Source organism: Onychomys torridus, chromosome 16 (genome assembly GCF_903995425.1).
Source record: "Onychomys torridus chromosome 16, mOncTor1.1, whole genome shotgun sequence".
Classification (NCBI taxonomy): Eukaryota; Metazoa; Chordata; class Mammalia; order Rodentia; family Cricetidae; genus Onychomys; species Onychomys torridus.
Window position 1 is genome coordinate 24,193,125 of NC_050458.1, and position 20,675 is coordinate 24,213,799.

Consider the following 20,675-nt stretch of genomic DNA (forward strand, 5'->3'; position numbering starts at 1 on the left):
GGGCAATAGAGTGAGTTCCAGGAAAGGTACAAAGCTAAACAAAGGAACCCTGTCTCGAAAAACAAAAACAAAAACAAAAAAAAAGAAAAAAGAAAAAGAAAAAAGAAAACACTTGGGCTGGAGAAATGCCTTAAGAGGTTAAGAGCACTTGTTGCTCTTCCAGAGGACCTGGGTTCAATTCTCAGTGCTCACATAGTGGCTTAAAACTGTAAGTCCCAGGGGGATCCAACACCCTCTGTTTTCCACAGGCATTTCACAAAAGGTGAACAGATATCCGTTAAGCAAAACACCCATGCACATCAAATGAATAAACCTCAATGAACTAGTTATAATTACTCAGCAAAGGAAACGTGACTGGAAATAGCACAGAGCAATTTATGTTCTCTACACCACTCACTATGATTGTTCATAGATTTTATAAGAGGAATGCTAACATCTTTGACTATGCGGGGCTGGCTTAGGTAGCTGGAGATGGTTGCATGAAAACCCTTACAAACAGCTCCAAATAAAATCTGAAATTTCGGGCTGGAGAGATGGCTCAATGGTTAAGAGCATTGGCTGTTTTTCCAGAGATCCTGAATTCAATTCCCAGCAACCACATGGTGGCTCACAACCATCTGTAATGAGGTCTGGTGCCCTCTTCTGGCCTTCAGGTACACATGCAGACAGAACACTATACATAATAAATAAAGAAATCTTAAAATTTGAAGAAATGTCATATTTACTGACTGTTTCCCATATACCCAACATGACATATTATTTATTTCCTAACACCTACTGCCCCAATTAGTGAGTGTTGAACCCAGAGTCTTACATGTGTTAAGCAAATGCACTACCACTGAGATACACCAACCAGCCTTCTCAGTTATTCTTTTTTTTTGTTTTGAGACAGGGTTTCTCTGTGTAGTTTTGGTGCCTGTCCTGGATCTCGCTCTGTAGACCAGGCTGGCCTCAAACACAGAGATCCACCTGCTTTTGCCTCCCGAGTGGTGGGATTAAAGGCGTGTACCACCACCACCCTCTCATTTATTCCTAATTAAAATTCTGGACAACATACATTATTAGTAGGCTCATTTTACAGTCAGGGTCAGTGAGGCTCAATTGGCTCAAAATATCAGAGTAAGTCAATGATGTTTAAATTTAAACCTACATCTATTCCAAAAAGTCAACTACTACTGTACTGGTAGTTCCTAGTTTATTTCACAAATCAGTAAACGTTTTTAGCAAATAACAAAGCCGTGTGGATAAACCTGAAGTATTACATTTTCTAAATAAAAGAACCCTCTGACCCCAAAGGCTTATCTATTAAGACTTTGCACCAGATGGTGAACCCTATTGAGAGGTAATGAGACCATAATAATGCTGATCTCATCAATGGATTAGTCCACTTATGAGTTGATAAATGAATGGGCCATTAGAAGGTGGAACCTAGGAGGCCGGAGAGATGGCTCAGAGGTTAAGAGCACTGACTGCTCTTCCAGAGGTCCTGAGTTCAATTCCCAACAACCACATGGTGGCTCACAACCACCTGTAATGAGATCTGGTACCCTTTTCTGGCCTGCAGTCATACATGCTGTACACATAATAAATAAATGAATGAATGAATGAATGAATGCATAAATCTTTGGGGAGGGGAGGTGGAGCCTAGATTGAGGAAATAGGGATGTGTCTTTGAAGAATTTTTTTTTTTTTGAAACAGAGTTTTTGCCAGGCGGTGGTAGAGCATGCCTTTAATCCCAGCACTTGGGAGGCAGAGGGAGGTGGTGGATCTCTGTTGAGTTCAAGGGCAGCCCGATCTAAAGAGAGTTCCAGGACAGGCTCCAAGAGAGGGAGAGAGAGGGAGAGAGGGAGAGAGGGAGAGAGAGAGAGAGAGAGAGAGAGAGAGAGGGAAAGAGAAAGAGAAAGAGGGTCTTGCTAAGTTGACTAGGCTAGCCTTGAACTTGCTCTGTAGCCCAGACAGGTCTTAAACTGTCAGTCTTCATGCCTCAATATCGAGCTGGGATTAGAGGACCAAACAAACCACCAGGTCCAGCTTTTAACAACACTCTAAAGAGTTCATGAGAATCCTGAAAATCAGGATGAAGTAAGAAGAACCTCAGAATGTCTACTTGTGATTCTGACAAAAAAGAAGGCCTAAGGACACAGGTATACTTATTTTTCCTAAAAGAAATGACTCTTCAACACTTAAAGTTTCTGCTTTCCATGACCAGATCCTTTACAGATTCACTGAGAATTGTTTAAATAGCTGAAAACTGATTTCAGTCTTATTTCTGAAAAATAATATTTTCAAGTTATTTCACATACCCATATCATTCTTGTCTTTCCTATTTACCAGCCACGTAATATTACCCAAACTTTGGTTATCCAATTTATCAGAAAACCTTATTACTACTAGGATGGGAAAATAAGTGTAAGTTACCTCTGTAAACTTCAATCTGAAAGAAAACAACTGCTGGGATATAGAAAGAAATCCTCTAGTAAAAATAAATAACTTTTTCCCCTCTAAAACATAAACGAAACAAACTATAAAACATCTAGAAAAAGGTGGCCATTATCATGATCAAATCTAGAAGCTATATACTTAGAATATTTAACGTGGTGGGAGATTATGCTTGTGGCAGTATATAAAGGCTACAATCTAAATGTGAAATTTAAATGAAATAATCTTTGAAAAATACTTAACAGAGCCTAAACTACAATATATACTAAGTCAAAGTACATCTATTATTCAATGTGGTACAATGGAATAAACTATCTTACCAAGTAGTTACTAATACTTTCTATTAATGAAAGCAAAATCAAAAACAGTCACTGGCAATGGGAACTAGAGCACTAAATGCAGAGCAGAGCTCTCCCATGTATGGAATTCTAGAATTCCATCCTAATACACTCAATCCAAAGACTCTAGAATCTTGTCATAACATATCCAATTATGTTATCACAGATCAATCACTATTTCAGAACCTAACCTGTTCATTCGTTTACAATAGGGACTTCTTGGTCCTGTAGTAGATAATCGGTATCTTGGTCTTGCGGGAGAAGCTGGGCCACTATAAAATATGTTGGGCTTTCTTTGGTGTCGAGGCTCTAGAAAAAGAAATGAGCATATATAATGTAAAATATATATTTAAAAAATTTTGTCCTTTAAATACTTACAAAGGTCCTGCCTTCCATGAAAGTGCTAGTAAGCATCTAAAGAATATTTTACTAATGTCATTTATCTATGGCGTTGTGTAGTATGAATCTTAACAGTTCTTATTAGTAAGAACAAACCTGAGGCCAGTTATTGGGGTGAATGCTGGAAGATCAGAGAAGCAGAACAAGCCACAGCTATCTCACCTTGCTAGTTCCTCAGGTGATCCTGTTTCCTCAGGCTGGAAGCTTCTTCTGAGTCCTCCTCCACATGAATCTCAGCTGAACTGTGTTGCTCCAAAGCCTGAATGCTTCTCCAGCCAACATGTTTAACCAAATGCTTAACTAACTTAGTTCCTTGTCCTCACGCCTTATATACCTTTCTCTTTCTGACCCCACTCCCTGGGATTAAAGGCATGGGTCACCATGCTTAGCTGTTTCTAAAGTGGCCTTGAACACAGAGATCCACCTGGCTCTGCCTCCTAAGTGCTGGGATTAAAGGCGTGTGCTACCACCGCCCAACTTCTATTATGGCTTGCTCTGACCCATTTTCTAGCCACCATTTTTGGCTTTGTTCTAGTGGCTGTCTGTTCTCTGACCCCAGATATGTTTATTTCGGGGAACACACAATATTTCAGGGAACACAATACCCACCACAGGGTTGATATTAAAAATATGTAGTGGGGGCTGGAGACAGCTCAGCAGTAAAGAGCACTTGCTTTGAGAAGACCTGAGTTCCATTCCCAGTACCCACACTGAGTGACTTACAACCACCACCTATAACTTCAATTACAGGGGATCCAACACCCTTTTTGGTCTTCATGGACACTTGTGTGCAGGTGCTGCACACAAACAAGTACAAAGTATGTATAGGACAACCAACTAAAATACACACTAGCTACATACAATCATTATGATTATACATGTATAACAGGTATTGTCTCCCCTGAGCATAAAAGCTCACAAGTTATTGAGGTATGGTGTTAACGGAAATCATCCTATCTTTATAAACAGAAGATTAAAAAGATAAGACAAAACTCTCAAACTAGCTCAGTTATTTGTTTTGTTCAAGGCAACATTTACCTCTCTTTATAAATGACAATGGGATAAACTACCCTTTCACATCTAATTAGGATAGGTAGCAACAACAAACAAACCGAGGCTGGTGAAATGAATCAGCGGGTAAAGGCACTTGTTACAAAGACTGTCTGATGATGTGAGTACGATCCCCAAGACCCACATAGTAGAAGATAACTGACTGCACCCCCATGTGCCAACACACACATACACTCACTACACAAAGTACGTAAGTGTAAAAAAAAAAAAAAAAAAAAAAAAGTCTAAAAAAGGAAAAACAGAAGGACAGCAGAGATAAGGTCCTATAAATCTGTCTCCTGAAAGACCATTTGTAGTACTTACTTTCCAGAGGAGCTTGGTAGTGCACAGCAGCTTTTCTCTGCCGAAGATAGTATCGTTTTTGATTATCTTCTTCTCCATCTTCATCATCATCATCTTCTTCATCTTCACCATCATCATCTTCATCATCCTCTTGCTCTTCACCCTCTTCAGATGACTCTACAATTAAGAATATACAGGTAAGGGTAAATGCCACCAAACTGACAAACTGAGTTCCATGCTTGGGACCCACAAAGTCAGAGAACCCAGTCCTGCAAATTATCCTCTGACCTCCACATCCACTCAGCCCCTCCACCCAAAATAAACGGTAGTAAAAAACTTAAAAAAGAAATACAGCCAATACATTCATCAAAAGGTTAACATTTTTTTAACACAAGGAGTTGGTAGAGAAAGGGATCTTTTAAAATTTTATCTACTTTTCCATTATTCATAGAAAAAATTTGCAACATTAAGAACTTTTCAAAACTGAAGTAAAAATTATAGAATTAAAACTTAGAAGCTGAGTGTGGAAGCACATGCCTTTAAAGTTTACATGCTCTTAGACATCTCAACATAAGCCAATTTTAGCTAAAATGTTCAAGTTAATGTAGCATACTGATAATATTTAAAATATATTTCTGAAAATTGTTTCACTCAAGAAAAAAAAATAGGTTATTAAATCTCAAATGTAGTAGTAAAATTAACTTTAATTGCTGGGTGGTGGTAGTACGTGAGTTTAATCCCAGCACTCTGGAGGCAGAGGCAGGAAGATCTCTGTGAATTTGAGCCCAGCCTGGTCTACAGAGCAAGATCTAGGGGAGGCACCAAAACTACACAGAAAAACCCTGTCTGGACACACCCCCCCCAAGAAAGCCCAAACCAAAACCAACCAAAAACAAACAAAAAAGAATTAATAACTTTAGTAATTTTAATTAAAATATAGTGATATATGATAAACTATCTATAATTTTATTATACAAGCAAACCAATTACCTTAACACTATTGATTTCATTTACTTTCTCTAACAAAATACACTATCCTGTTTTGAACTTTCCCTGGTCTACACTTCTCTTAAATTACAACCACTGCAAACTATAATAAATGTCACAGCTATTTCTTAGTAAGTTAAAAATGCTTACATCTGAAGCCAGAAGATTAAAAACAAACTAACCCACACTGCCATCTTGGTTATCAGTTGTTTCTTCATCAGCTTGTTGAATAGCCTTTCGTTTTCCTCTTGTGTACATGTTAAGATTGCTCTGCAAATGTTTAAACAAAAGCCATTAACATTTAGTGTATGTTCACACAAAAATTAAAACCCTCCAATATTCTTAAAATGAAGACATAATTATAAATTTATAATTCTAGTAATAACTTGTAAATAATCTAAATACTGGACAAAATGATTAATTACTACCCATAAATGGATTATGCACTAAATAAGAGATTGAGTCACCACCTAATGAAAAATATTTTTACCTCTTCTGTTTCATTAAACACTCCCAAACCTTCAAGTTTTTTCATTCGCTGTCTACGCATCTTTTTCATGTCGTCCATCTTTTGAAGTACAGCTTCAGCAGTGCTTTAAAAATATTAATAAAAATATCTCAGTAAGAAGCACTGACTTATTTGGTAAAATATTCAAACACTTCTTTCCATTAACTTAAACACACACACATATAGAATAAAGGTTACCAATAGCCATTCTCCTGTATGTTTCACATAAATCAAATATATTACAATGTTCAGGATAAGGTCAGGGGTGTATAGCTCAATGGTAGTGCACTTCCTGGCATACACAAAATAGATATTCAATCCCTAAAATCTAGCGAGAGAAAGGGGAGGAGGGGGCCGTGATGGTGGTGCACACCTTTGGTCCTAGCACCTTGGAGCCAGAGGCAGGCAGATAGATCTCTGAGTTCAAGGTCAGCCAGCTATATAGTTTTGTGTGTATGTATGTGGTGGTGGTGGTAATTCACAATCTTTCTCTAGTAAAGTTTGTTCCAGATACATAGTTTTGATCTTAAGCATTTTTACTTACTTTGTTATAAGCTTGTCAAATAGCACAGACTGGTTCACGGTACTATAGCGACTTCTAATCCTACAACTTCTTCGAACTTCAACATCTCCATTCTGTTCATGCAAATGTTCTGTACTTTGAGCAATGTTTCTATTCCTCAATGAGTGAGTAATTGGAATAGCTTTGTCTTCATAGATATGTACAGAAAAAGATTTCAAATAAGTATTAGCAAAACAACTTGAAAATGCACAGGACAGCTACTTTCATGTAGCAAAATTATAGCATCTTAAACTTGTTCTTCTAGAAAATTTTAAGTTACAACATATACCTATAGTCATATAAAGACTTGTATCAGAAAGTTTAAAGTAGTTTGTAATAGCTCCAAACATCTATTAAGAGGATGAGATACAGCCAGGTGTAGCAGAACATACCTGCAATTCCCACCATCAAGAAGCTCAGTTAAGTCCTGAGTTTTTAAAAGATCAGCCTGGGTAATAAATCATGGTATAGTCATATAATAGAATCCTACCTAGTAACAAAAGTAGCAACATGGACAATACTTAAAATTAATTTTGCTGAGTGAAAGGAATGATATAAAATATCGTGTATGATTTCGCTTACATAAACCCCTGGGTAATGCAAACTAATCTACAGCAACAGAAAACAAGCCTGCCGGTGGTGGCGCACACCTTTAATTCTAGCACTTAGGAGGCAGAGGAAGGTGGATCTCTGTGAGTTCTGGGACAGCCTGGTCTACAGAGAGAGTACCAAGACAGCCAGGACTATACAGAGAAACCCTGTCTTGGGGGTGAGGGTGAGTGGGGAAGAAGACTGGTGATTACTTGGGAATCTGAGGGCAAGGCAGGAACTGTAAGAGCCAAGATAGATTACATAAGTGTCCTAGTCACTCTTCTATTGCTATGAAGAGACATCACCACCGAGGCACCTTACACCGTTATCATCATGGCCTGGAGCTCGATGGCATGCAGGCAGTTGCTGAAGCAGTAGCTAAGAGCAACATCCAGTTCAGTAGGCGGAGAGGGAGGGAGATATTCGGCAGGCTTGGGCTTCTGAAACCTCCAAGCCTAGTGTAAGTACCTCCCTCAGTAAGGCCACACCTCCTAATCCTATCAGAGTACCACCCCTGCTGATTTAGCATAATATGAGCCTATAGGGCCACTCTTATTCAAACCGCCACAGGAGTTTGAAGAAACTTTTAGGGGGTAAAGGTTATTTTTATGCTATTAGTATATAATGGCTTCTTTTACATACTATGTCAAATCTAACAAAGTATATATTTTATATACAGGTAATATATGTGCTTCAATAAACCTATAAACATTATGAATCACATGTTTTAAAAAGCTGAGATGCTTGAGCTGCGTGGTGGTGGTGCACACCTTTAATCCCAGCACTTGGGAGGCAGGTGGATCTCTGTGAGTTCGAGGCCAGCCTGGTCTACAGAAAGAGTTCCAGGACAGCTAGGGCAACTCCTTGAAAAACCAACAAATAAATAAAAATAAAAAACAAAAAAGCTGAAATGCTGTTAGCACAACTTACCTTCTTTGCACTCTTCTTTTTTATCAGCCTGCTGTCGAGCCAATTGCCTATATGAAAAACATATTAAATGAACTAAAAATAAAATAAAATTGACAAGATGTTTAAAATCCTACATTTTATACAACAAACTAATGTGGAAAGTCAATAAAGTAAGAAATTCAGACACTTGAAAATGAAACAAAAGTCTGTTTTAAATTCAATGACTAATTCATTTATTTTTATTTTTATTTTTTTTGAGACAGAGTCTCACAATGTAGCCCAGGCTAGATGTGAAATAATGGCAATACTCGGCCTTAGCCTTCATTTTTATTTATTTAATTATGTGTTTATGCATGTGGAGTCCAGAAGAAGGTGTTGGGTACTCTGGAGGAGAAGATATAGACTATTGTGAGACACCTTACATAGCTGCCGGGAACTGAATCTGGGTCCACTGGAAGAGCAGGAAGCACTATTAGCAGCTGGGCAATCTCTCCAGCTCCATCCCCACTCAGCGTTCTAAGTGCTGGGGTTATAGCTGTGAACTATCACACTGGCTATTAACTCTTAGCCAAGCAGAAAAATCAAGTCAAAGTATCTCACTTGAAATGAGAAGTGAAATTTTTGGACTAAGTATTTAAGTATAGTTGAAAGAAACAGCAATCTCATAGCCTTGAGGAATTTGGAATTCTAAAGAGAATTAATGGCCCTTAGAGATATGTTAATTGTTTTCTATGAACAGTCGCTTGCTTGAAACTAATCCCAGCACTTGAGAAACTGGGCCAAGAGGATCACCATGGAGTGCTCACAAACTAAGAAAGCAAAGACACACAGAACCCTGGGTTCAAGGCCAGTCTGGTCTACATATGAAGTTGCAGGACAGCCAAGTTTTTACAGGGAGACTGTGTTTCAATAAATGAACAAACAAGTAAATAAATACAAAGGGCTAACCATGAGTCCAAAGCCAGCTTTGAATGCACAAAGAATTCAAGACTAGGCTTAGGTAAAGAATTGTCTGAAACTAACATCCCCTCTACACCCAAAAATGATATAGAGAATCTACTGAATTGGGGGAAAAAAAATCCAAGCCTGAAAAACAGGACTTTATCATCTTTCAAAACCTATATATATATTATTAACTTATATTTATTGACACTATTCTCAATAAGTACAGATATTATTCTTTAAAATGAAACAAGGACTAGGAATACAGTTCAGTGGTAAAGCACTTCCTAGTTGTGTCTAATATCTTGGGATCTGTCTTCAGCATCAAAATAAACAAATAAATTAGAAAAATTTTCCATTTGACCCAGTGCCTGCTGCATGAGCACGAGGATCTGAGTTTGGATCCCAGCACCCTACTAGAAAGTGGGAGCAGCAGCACAGCTAGAATAGCAGCAGCACCGGGGGAGGGGATGTGGGAGAAGAAATGTGGGGGAAGGTGGGCTGAAACAGGCAGATCTCCAAAGGTTACTGGCCAGCTAGACTAGCTGAAATGATGAGCTGCAGGCTCACTGAGAATTCCTACCTGAAAATAAGGTAGACAGTTACGGAAGAATACACCTGATATGGACCTCGGGCCTACAAAAATGCACGCACACTCCTACACACATATGCATATACCCAAACCTGAACTCATACCACACAAACACAAAAGTTAAAAAATAAAAGGAAACTTTCTAAAGTAATTCACCCATATATACTTTGAAAACCAAATAGCATCAATTCCTTACCTTCTTGGGACACAGGTAAGAACCAAAGGGAAAATAAAGGGGAAAAGCACCTGCCACCGAGGCTGTTGACCTCAGTTTTACCCCTGGAATCAACATAGCAGAAGGAAAAATTCCTGACAGTTGTCCTCTCCATGTACACATCCTCACTCAATCAATAAGCATAAAGGAAAAAAAAAAAAGGTTTGAGCAATTCACTGAAGAGTTAGTTTTTAGGCTCATATTTTTTTTCTTTTCAAGGAGCTCTGCCCATTAAACTATAATTTTCTTTTTTGTTGTTATTGTACTGGTCCAGATTGGGTTTTAATTTTACAGAAATGACTAACTTTTTTTGTGAAGTTGCTAGACAGCCAATATACTGTCATTGGCCATAGATAGTATGACTGTTTATAGTTGTGTGCCAATGAAATTTGTAAAACCAGGTGGCTAGACTTCAACCCCTGTGAATCTGAGTATAGCCATTAATCTTTTCTGCCCAGAAAACTGCACATACAATTAAAACATTATTTCACAAGTCTCATGTATTCCCTGCAGATCATTGGTGTGAACTCTGGACCCTAATCAAAAGCATCACAATCAAAGAAATACATAGATCCACCATTATGGGACGGCTACTCAAACTTCCTACATTTTCCAACAATAGTGATTATCTGATTTTTCAGATACAAAAGGTGGAAAATGGAGTAAAAAGGCAAGAAAAAAAGGTCACAATAAGGGTGCTGGCAGCAGTGAAAAGGCAAGAGCAGGAGGTACACAGTCAAGAAACCCTGTGGAGAACAATCAAGGAAGACTCCACATCGACTTGACTTCCACAAGCATCCACACACCTGCCTATATACATGCAAGTACAACACACACACACACACACACACACACACACACACACACAGAGTAAAGTGAAAAATAAAGAAATTTTTTTTTAAAAAAAAATTACTATTTTAAAGCCATTTTGAATTAGTGGTGACACATCTTGTATTACCTTGTGAAATGTCTGCCATTAGTATGCTTCTCTGTTCTTTCCATATTCTTATCAAAACTAGAATCTGAAGAAATCTGTGCTTTTTTCCTCAAAGATCTTAAAGAATGCGTATGGTGGTAGATTTCAACTCCTTTAACCGAGGATCCATCCTTTAAGAAAAAGTAAGAATGCCGTTATAAATTTTACTTTAGTTAAGACCAACTTTAAGTCCTAAGAATTTTCTCTGATTGTAAGTTAACAAAGATTGCTTCTAGTGCAGGGTGATTTTTATACCTTCCCAAGAAACAATAAATCAAAATAAACAATGTTTTCATTACAAGGAACAGTAAAGGCTATGGAACTGCAAATGCAGGGTTTACTGCCAGGCATGGTGGGTGGAGAATACCTGCAATCCCAGTACTTGGGATGATGGGAAATGGGAGGCAGTAGGATCAGAAGTTCAAAGTCATCCTCAGTTACACAGAATGTGAGGCTGAGCAGGGATACCCATACAAAAGAACATATAAGGTCAGCTAGATGGTTCAGTGTTAAAGGAATTTGCTTCCAAGCCTGAAGACCTGAATTAAAAATCCTAGGACCCATATTGTAGAAGGAGAGAACAGACTCTTGCAAGTTGTCCTGATTTCTTCATGTACACACACACACACACACACACACACACACACACAAATGAAAAAAACTAAATTAAAATGTATATGTATATATCAAAAGGTACTACCAATAGAGTGAAAAGGCAACCCACTGAATGGGAGAAAATATAACTACTATATACAAACAACTAATACTTCTTCTTATAAGATTTATTGAGCTGGGCAGTGGTGGCACACATTCCTAATCCCAGCACTTGAGAGGCAGAGGCCAGCCTGGTCTATACGCCAGCCAGGGCTGTTACATAGAGAAACCCTGTCTTGAAAAACCAAAAATAAATAAAATATATTTATTATTCTTGTTATTAGTACTCTAACCTTTAACTGGCCATCCAAATTCTGGATTTGCTGACTATAACCTAACTTATCTCATCAAATCCCTATTCTAACTCTTTAGGGCTTCCTAATATTGTAACTTCTAAACCTAAAATTAAGAACCCTTTCTGGCTCATACTCCATGAAGACTTGTGTCATATTACCCAACTTCAAAGCACCACTCACCATTCCATGTCAAAATCTCCCTACTCACTCTTTTAGCACTTCATTAAAACTACGTGCTTTTTACTTTTACTTATTTAAAAAAAAAAAAAAAAGTCTCAAGTAACCCAGGCTGGCCTTGATATGGAGCAGAGGATGAATTTGAACTTTTGATCTTCTGGCCTCTACCTGTTAGGTATAGGTATACACCACTAGACAGGGCTCTTAATATAATTCAAAACAAATTTTCCATATGTATTGAGTATGGAGTGTTTTGCCAGATGTTTAAATAAACAACAATTTTAAAAAATAGCACACACACATACCTCTACATACTGCAGTATCAATAACCCCCCCTTTTTTTAAAGATTTATTTATTATGTATATAGTATTCTGCTTCCATGTATGGCTGCAGGCCAGAAGAGGGCACCAGATCTCATTAAAAATGGCTGTGAGCCACCATGTGGTTGCTGGTAATTGAACTCAGGACCTCTGGAAGAGTATAGATGGTATTCTTAACCTCTGAGCCATCTCTCCAGACCTTAACTGGATTTTTTAACCTTTATTTTCATTCACCGACCTTATGAGTTGGATGCATTTTCTGTGGTTTCCTTTTCCTCTTAGAGTCAGACTAGCCATTATCTATTTCTGAACTTTGACAAATCTGTAACTCTTTGATTTGTGCAAACTTGGGTTTTTTTCCTAAAGAGTCATTTAAGGATGGGTAGTAGAACATGTACGTGTGTGTATAGGGGTGGTTGTTCTTGAAGTTTGGATTGTGTTCACCTACACTTTTGTAGGGTTTTGAGTAAGCTAGGCAAGCACTCCAGCACCAAACTCAATCTCAATCTCATGGTCCATATGTTTGTTTTGAGACAGGGTCTTACTGTGTAGCCTTGTCTAGCTTCCCTATGTAGACAGGCTGGCCTGGAACTCATAGATGTTCACCTGCCCCTGCCTCCCAAGTGCTAGGATTAAAGGCATGTGCTACCCTACACCCAGCTGTTTGTTTTTTAAGCACAAGGCCCTGGATTCGATCCTCAGCTAAATAATAATAATAATAATAATAATAATAATAATAATAACAACAACAATAATCCAGTTAAACAGTACCATACTATTAAATGAACTCATGTAAATTAAGAAAAAACAAAACACAAATCTTTACAGAGATAACATTCAAAATGTCAAAGTAGCTGGGCATGGAGGGCTGCAGTAATGCCATTTCAAAAACAAACAGCAAACCTATTTCTAGCTTGGGCTGGGAAGAATGATCTCAAGAAGCATACTTCCCAGCACTCAAAGAAATCCAGAAATTTGGCATAAAGGAGATGGGGACTCCAGATGTGCACACTGATAACAGGTTCAAAAATAAGGAACATGCCCGGGGGGGGGGGGGGGGGGGGGTGGGGCACACCTTTAGTTCCAGCACTTGGGAGGCAGAGGCAGGCGGATCTCTGTGAGTTCAAGGCCAGCCTGATCTACAGAGCCAGTTCCTGAACAAGTTCCAAAGCTACACACAGAAACCCTGTCTCGAAGAAAACAAAAACCAAAAACCAAAAACCAACCAACCAAACAAAAAACCAAAAAAATAGGGGAAGCTCCATATTGTATTCATATTTGTCCAGAAAATGTAATAAGGGTAAGGACTCAAACTCTACACATTGATAACTTAAGAGCCCGCGACGACACTAAAAAAATCTACAGTCAATGCAGATGAGAAATAGCTTGCTAAAAGTCAAATAAAGTTACAGAACTGCCTCAAAAAAAAAAAAAAAAAAAAAAAAAAGGTACAATGTAGTTATGGGTCACTCTCAGTATCTTTAGAATTTAAAGGTCAGTCTTCGATATTAAAACAGGGAAAAAAAAAACCAAATTAATGAATTATAATGAATCAATTTAACCCCCGAAGTACCATCTCTACCATCTGTTGTTAAATATGAGACCAGGAATTAGGAAATTTTCAAATAAATACCAGGGTACTAGGAAATTAAGTCTTTGAAACATACATTTGATTTAAACGAGGGACTGCACACAAAGCTCCCATATTAAAATACAAGCTGGGCGGTGGGGTGGTGGCGCAGGCCTTTAATCCCAGCACTTGTGAGGCAGAAGCAGGCGGATCTCTGTGACTTCGAGGCCAGCCTGCTCTACAGAGGAGATCCAGGAGAGGCGCAAAGCTACACAGAGAAACCTTGTCTCGAAATAAAATAAAATATTAAAATACAAAACTACTTTATTCTTGGTATTGACAGGGGTTTTGTAATATGAATCTGTTATCCTCGAGGACTACTCATTTCTTTAAGTACAAAATAACACTTCCTAATTAACCTCTAATTAGAGGAGCTACAAAAGTGCCTTGATTTACAGAAGGAATACTTTACTTCAAAAAAATAAATTTGGCCAGGTAGTGGTGGTGCACACCTTTAATCCCAGCACTCCACAGGCATATCTCTGAGTTCAAGGACAGCCTGGTCTATATGAGTTCCAAGATAGCCAGAGCTACACAAAGAAACCCTGTCTCATAAAAACAAAAAAAGGTAAGATGTGTACTGTAAACTCTGGCCCAGAGACTATCCTCTCCCCTACAACAGGCTGCTCTATGTACTTCAAGGGCTCAACCTCCATATGGTATGTATGGCACGTACATCATGCCTAGCTAACTTCTCTGTGAATAATGACAACCAAAACCAAATGCTGCACCTACTATGTGCCATGTTCTGTCCTAGAATACAGTGCTAACAGAAAAACAAAAAATATAATCCCCTATAGAATTACATTTGATTTAGGGAGAAATATAAGAAAAGTTGCATGATGATAGATAGTCTAGAAGGTTGTAATCGCTAGAACAGGGGACAGAATAAAAAATCAATAAGAGGATTGCTTTGTAATTTTGAGTAGGAAATGTTTACCCTACCCAGTTCTCCGCTCATTCCTGCACCCGAGAAACAAATCGTGAAGTCAAGATGTTTACTTTAGAAGCAACAATTTCAGAGCTTTATTTTTTCCTGGAACTCACTTGGTAGCCCAGGCTGGCCTCGAACTCACAGAGATCCACCTGGCTCTGCCTCCCGAGTGCTGGGATTACAGGCGTGAGCCACCACCGCCCGGCAATTTCAGAGCTTTAAAAAAAGACTATAGTTTCATCCCAGTCCCCACGGAAATCACAGAAATCTAGGAGGACACGACTACAAGATTAACATTGTCTCGACTAAATGGAAACTTCTGTGTCACCCTCACCCCAGCACTTCCTCTCAGCCTTTCTGACTTCAGGCTCCCGACCAGCTCTCGGGTCCTATTTTCCCTACTCCCATACCGATCCTCACGGCAACTAGACCATCAATCACTACCTGCGGGCTAACTTGAGTGTTGTTTCCTTAACCTCACTCCGCCTTCTTGGTGAAGGCTGTTCCCTTCCACCCCGGCCCGAGTGCGTGTGTGTGTGATGTCTTTCCCCCTGGACACTGGCCTTCAAAAATCGCACTGGTCCCTGAGATAGGCGAGAAGCGTCTGTCGCGGGGCTCTCCAGCCTTTGCAACGCGCCCTGCAGATACCGTAACTACAGCATGAAGTACCAGAACAGGAAGAGATCCGGGAGGCCGAAATAGCTCAAGCGCCAACTTCAGAACTTTCTACCACGGTTCTGCGTCTCTTCCTGGAGCCCACGTCTTTATCCGTCACACGGGGGTCCCCGCTCCCGCCCCTCTAAGGCTTGTCGGGAGACCCGAGTGGGGTCTACACGAGACGCTGGAGTTCGGCCCATCATCATGACGGAACCTGACGCTCTACTTCGCCGAGGTCGTCGTCTCTTTATGGAACCTCCCTGGCCCGGACACGGAGCTCAGTGGAGTCTGAGTTACCGTTCTGTGCTCGCGGCTCCCCGAAACGTCCCCGTGCGTGCGCGGGCGCCGTCAGCACCCTCGCGGTCGCGCTCCCCCTGACCCCTGACGGACGCGAACCCGGGGACGGAGAAATGGGGAGGGGGAGCGGCCCCCAAACCACCTCGGCTCGGCCCGACGCGGCGCCTCGGCTCTGGCGGGCCTGGGTTTCCTCCAGCGCAGAGAGAGGCGGCGACCAACTAAAGTGCTCAGCCCGCTTCCAGCCAGAGCTGCCGGTCCGGAACCTCGGCCGGTCCGCGGCACCCCACCAGCCCGCCCCGCGCGGCGCGCGGGCCCCCTCAGGCCGCCGCTCCTACCCGAGGGGGCCCCGGCCCAGGCCGGTACTCACGCCCGCCGCCGCTGCGGGAGCCAGGGATTTCTCCGCGCCTCGGGTCGAGCCGGACCGCCTCCGGCCGCTGTCCTGCAGGCTGAGGAACTCGCTGGACAGGTCCGAAGAGTCGGTGGAGCGATTGTGCAGCTCCAGGCTGCTGCGGAGAACCACCATCGTGTCGCGCTGCAGGAGCCGGAACCCGTGGCGAGGGGCAGAGCGGTCGGGAGCGCCGGAGGGTTAGCCTCTCAGGCGCTGCCGCGCTCTGAATTCTGGCGCCACAAACTGCGCGCCCAGCGGCCGCAGCGTGCGCGCGCGGAATCCCTCCGCCGGCGGCCCCGCCCCCCGCCGCCGGCCCCGCCCCGCCCCGCCGGCCTCGCCCCGCCCCGCCCCGCCCCGCCGCTGCCGGCCCCGCCCCCGCCGCCACCCCAGACCGACGAACCGGAGACTCTCCCTCGCCTCCGAAGAGCGCGGGAGCCTATGCCGACGTGAGCTGGGACTCCAGCGGACGGTGGCGAGGACCTAACAGGAACTTGCGACTTCTTTCTTCCTCCTATAGTTCCGGCTCCCCGCCTTCAGTGGAGGGAGACGGAGCGAGCGGTGCAGCGTCTTGTTTGGAATTTTGGCGCGTGATGCGGAGGGGCCCTTTGGCCACCTGCCGGCTGCTTCCCGCCAGCCAGGCTTCAAACGCTCAGAAAAAAAGTCCTTAAACCGCTTCAAACACTTTGCCTTTGACAGGTTTGACTTTGGGGCTGGAAAGAGATTTTTGTTGACGAACGAAGGAAAATAAACTAACTACCGGAAAGAAAGAAAAACCTAAGGGTCCTTAAAGAGTTGAAAGTGCTGACTATAGGCTATTGGGATAAGCCGGAGTCAGACAATACATACCAGGGATAGAACTGTAAAATCCTAATCTTATAAACACTTGTTGTAAACTGTTAAAGATAATTAAGACATGTAAGTTAATGGTCAGTCACCTTATAAATGACCGAATTCTTTAATGTTTGTAGTCTAAGTACCATTGTAATTCATTTAGTCTTCTGTAATATATATATATAATATATATATATATATATATATATATATATATTATATATATATTCCTAAAGCAAGTAACTAAGAACAAGTTTTGTTTTAATTTTAAAATCAAGTATCCTGGGCTGGAGAGATGGCTCAACGGTTAAGAGCACTGCTTGTTCTTCCAGAGGTCCTGAGTTCAGTTCCCAGCAACCACATGATGGTTTATAACCATCTGTAATGAGATCTGGCGCCCTCTTCTGGTGTGCAGGCAGAACACTATGCATAATAAATAAACCTTTAAAAAAAATATCAGGTATCCTTAAGAGATTAGATAATGGCCCTCAAAGAGATCTGCTGAATATGGCATTTAAGGTGTTTAATGGGAAATGCTTCCTCTGACTGACATAAATACCAGCTAGTGGTAGCAGCCCTGAGGCTATCCCCGAAGAAGATGGGCAGCAATGGACTCCACCCGAACCTGCTTCAAGTGTAGTTACTCTGTCCACCTGGCAAAAATTGCCCCATGCTTCACCAGGCACCACTGTCCAAACTGTGGACACTGGTTGGCTGCTCTACTCTGCCTGGAAAAAGTAGTTCTGGTCCCCAGAATTCCTCTGAAAGACTTAATGGTGCCGCTCTGCGTGGTGAAAGACTGAGGATCTGCTGCAAAGGAAGTCATTAAGATCACCTCGGAGTAGCCTAGGATAGCTGTCCAGGTAGCACGTAATTCTTTGTCATTCTTGATTGACACAAAGGCCATTTGGCATTAAAAAAAAAAAAAAAAAAAGCCTTTCAAAACAAGTGATGTATAAATACCCCACTTTGATAGGAACAGATGCCATCGAAGTTCTGACTTTTCCAGCTCTGGCCTATTTTGATTAGAGGTACGCTCTTTCTTTCATTGGTTTTTGTTTTTTGAGACAGGGTTTCTTTGTGTAGCCCCGGCTTTTCTGGATCTCGCTCTGTAGACCAGGCTGGCCTCAAACTCACAGAGATCCTCCTGCCTCTGCCTCCCAAGTGCTGGGTGGGATTAAGGCGTGCACCACTGAGGCCCAGTGGTACTCTCTTTCTTAATAAACATTTTGTTTTCTGTTTCTACTGTTATCCCTATGTCCCTGGCCCAATTCTTTATTCTGAGACAGAAGAAACTGTAAATCCTAGTGGGTATCAGTTGGACCCTGATACCCATCTATAACACTGCTGCTTTCCATCCCTTGAGTGCTACATCTCCCGCCACTGGCATCCTAATTAAAAAGGGTTTATGCCAGTCATAATGCTTAGCCTTTGCTCAGAGAGAGATGAGAATGATGATATGATGATAATTTCAAAGTGATACAGTGCTTTGTATAGGGTACTCAGTCACATGATACCAACACAGAAACCCTACCTGTAATTGACTTAACAAAACATTAACATTAACTTAACAAAACAGTAACAGTTCCTAACAGCTGTGTCAGTAGGGTGGATACCCCTCCCTTCTTCCTTCTTCCCCACCCCTCACCTCCATTAAAAAAAAAGCTAAACACTGCTAGGAAGTTTTACTGTTTGTTCTTGGCTATACTTAGGATAGGCCCTGACCTTCCCCCTACCAGAACATTTACTCAAAAGATCTTAAGCCAGGGAGTGGTGGTGGAGCACACCTTTGATCCCAGCACTCGGGAGGCAGAGGAAGAGGCAGGCGGATTTCTGTGAGTTCCAGGCCAGCCTGGTCTATAGAGTGAGTTTCAGGAAAGGCTCCAAAGCTACACAGAGAAACCCTGTCTTGAACCCTCCCCCCCCCAAAAAAAATCTTATAATTGTCAATATGTATCTTTGGCAATTCAGAATTCTCTTTGAAGGACCCGAGAACCGTTCCTTTGAAATGGAACCACCAGAAAGGGATATGGCTGAGTCTTGAAGTCTCTATGGGAGGACTAGACTTCAAATAACTGTGATTTATGTGATTATGTGCCAGTAACTACTTGTAGCGGGAAAATTGGTAATGCCGTTGTATCTGGCATGAACATCAGAGTGTCGGGATTGTTTTTAGGGGCACCTAAGCCCTGAGGACTCAGTTTATCCAACAATTACTAGGTGCTTTATATACCCAGACTCAATCCTTGTAGCAGACCTATTTAGATAATAGCATTGTTAACTTGATTTTACAGATGTGAAACTGAGGCACAGGGAGTAGGGTGGTGGAGAAGTAGCTCCGCTCAAGGGCACACACCTATTACCTGGAGGAGCCTGCTAGTTAAGTTCAGAATCTAGGTATGGGGATGTACGCCTGTAATTCTAACGCCTGGGTGGTAGCCAGTGTGGGCTATGTGAGACCCTGTCTCAGCACCCCCTTTGTACACACAGCCCCAAATAATCAGGGGACAATCACAGATTAGGCAGTTGAGTAGAAAGTAGTAACTACAAAAGAGAGACACACTGTGTATGCATCTAAGGCTGGAAGAGAGTACCCAAGGAAGTACAAACTTGAAACTGGTCCCTATCTGTCTCCTCAAGGAAGGCTGTTCTTGTCTATGAGAAGGCAGATCCATTTGCTGGTATGTCAGGTGTGGGATGATGTGCAATCGCTGGGCAGTCACCACACTCTGAAGGCACACGAGGGCGGAGTCTGAGAAGTAGGGGCGATTCCCACAGCACCTAGGACGAGAGCACTAGGAAGGGAGGGAAGAGGCGAGAAGGTCACTGTGTGACCCCACTGGCCACCCACAACTGTATGCAGGCCTCCCCAAGCTCTGGTTTTTCTATCCAGGGGGTTGAAGAAAGGGATAAACCTTCAAGGTCACAGCAGGACCAAATTCTGGGCCTCTGTCCAGAGCTGACTCCATTCCATAGTTAAGATGACAGAGCATACAACTAGCCATGGTGCCTTCCTGGAGACTGCAGGGAACCTCTTTCTGAGAAAGCTTAACTCCATGCTCACTTTTTACTAAACAAGAACAGTTTCATGACTTTTTTTTTCCCACAGAGCCTCTTTTGAAGCGAATTGCAAGCTGAAGGAATAAATTGGTAACAGACACAAGCACATGTTTAGTTTTTTGTTGTTTTGTTTTGTTTAGGATTTATGGGTTTTGGAAGCCAGCTACATTCACCAGTATACCACCAGCACAGCACTTTATGGGTTTGGGGACTGTGAGGTTGAGAATCTGTGGGTGGCCTATAAACCAGTCTTAAGAATTATTATTTTTTTTGTGGGGGGGGGGGATAGGGAAGTTCCCTGAGCAGTTACATATGTTCATTGCAAACATAGGAAATCTAAAGAGGCAGTTTTCTATGTCCTTAATTTACTATGAATAAACACTGTTTTGACAATTTGGTGTCTTCTGCAAATAAGTATGATTAATACAGAATGCTACCCAGATTCTTTAATTTTTTTTTTTTCCTAAGAAAAATTCTTATGTAGCTCTGGCTGGTCTGGTACTATGTAGTTCAGGCTGGTTTTGCCCTCAAAGCAATCCTCCTGCTTCAGTCTCCTGCAAGCAGGGATTATATAGGTGCCCAGCACCACACCTGCTTAAAACTTTTTTACTTACTAGAT

The 20,675-nt window shown here is 41.6% G+C and overlaps 1 protein-coding gene across 1 annotated transcript in view; it reads right to left on the bottom strand.

The window, feature by feature from the left end:
* Atad2 (ATPase family AAA domain containing 2) overlaps nt 1-16,402 on the bottom strand; it is a 46,754-nt gene extending 30,352 nt beyond the window's left edge. Inside the window, exons 1-8 of the mRNA XM_036208292.1 lie at nt 16,145-16,402; nt 10,794-10,942; nt 8,109-8,155; nt 6,570-6,735; nt 6,008-6,110; nt 5,700-5,787; nt 4,552-4,707; nt 2,970-3,087 (exon numbers count right to left, since the gene is read on the bottom strand). Of these exons, the coding sequence (XP_036064185.1) occupies nt 2,970-3,087; nt 4,552-4,707; nt 5,700-5,787; nt 6,008-6,110; nt 6,570-6,735; nt 8,109-8,155; nt 10,794-10,942; nt 16,145-16,300 (983 nt within the window). The 5' untranslated portion in view covers nt 16,301-16,402. The remainder of the gene's footprint in view (nt 1-2,969; nt 3,088-4,551; nt 4,708-5,699; nt 5,788-6,007; nt 6,111-6,569; nt 6,736-8,108; nt 8,156-10,793; nt 10,943-16,144) is intronic.
* Nucleotides 16,403-20,675: the final 4,273 nt, after the last annotated feature.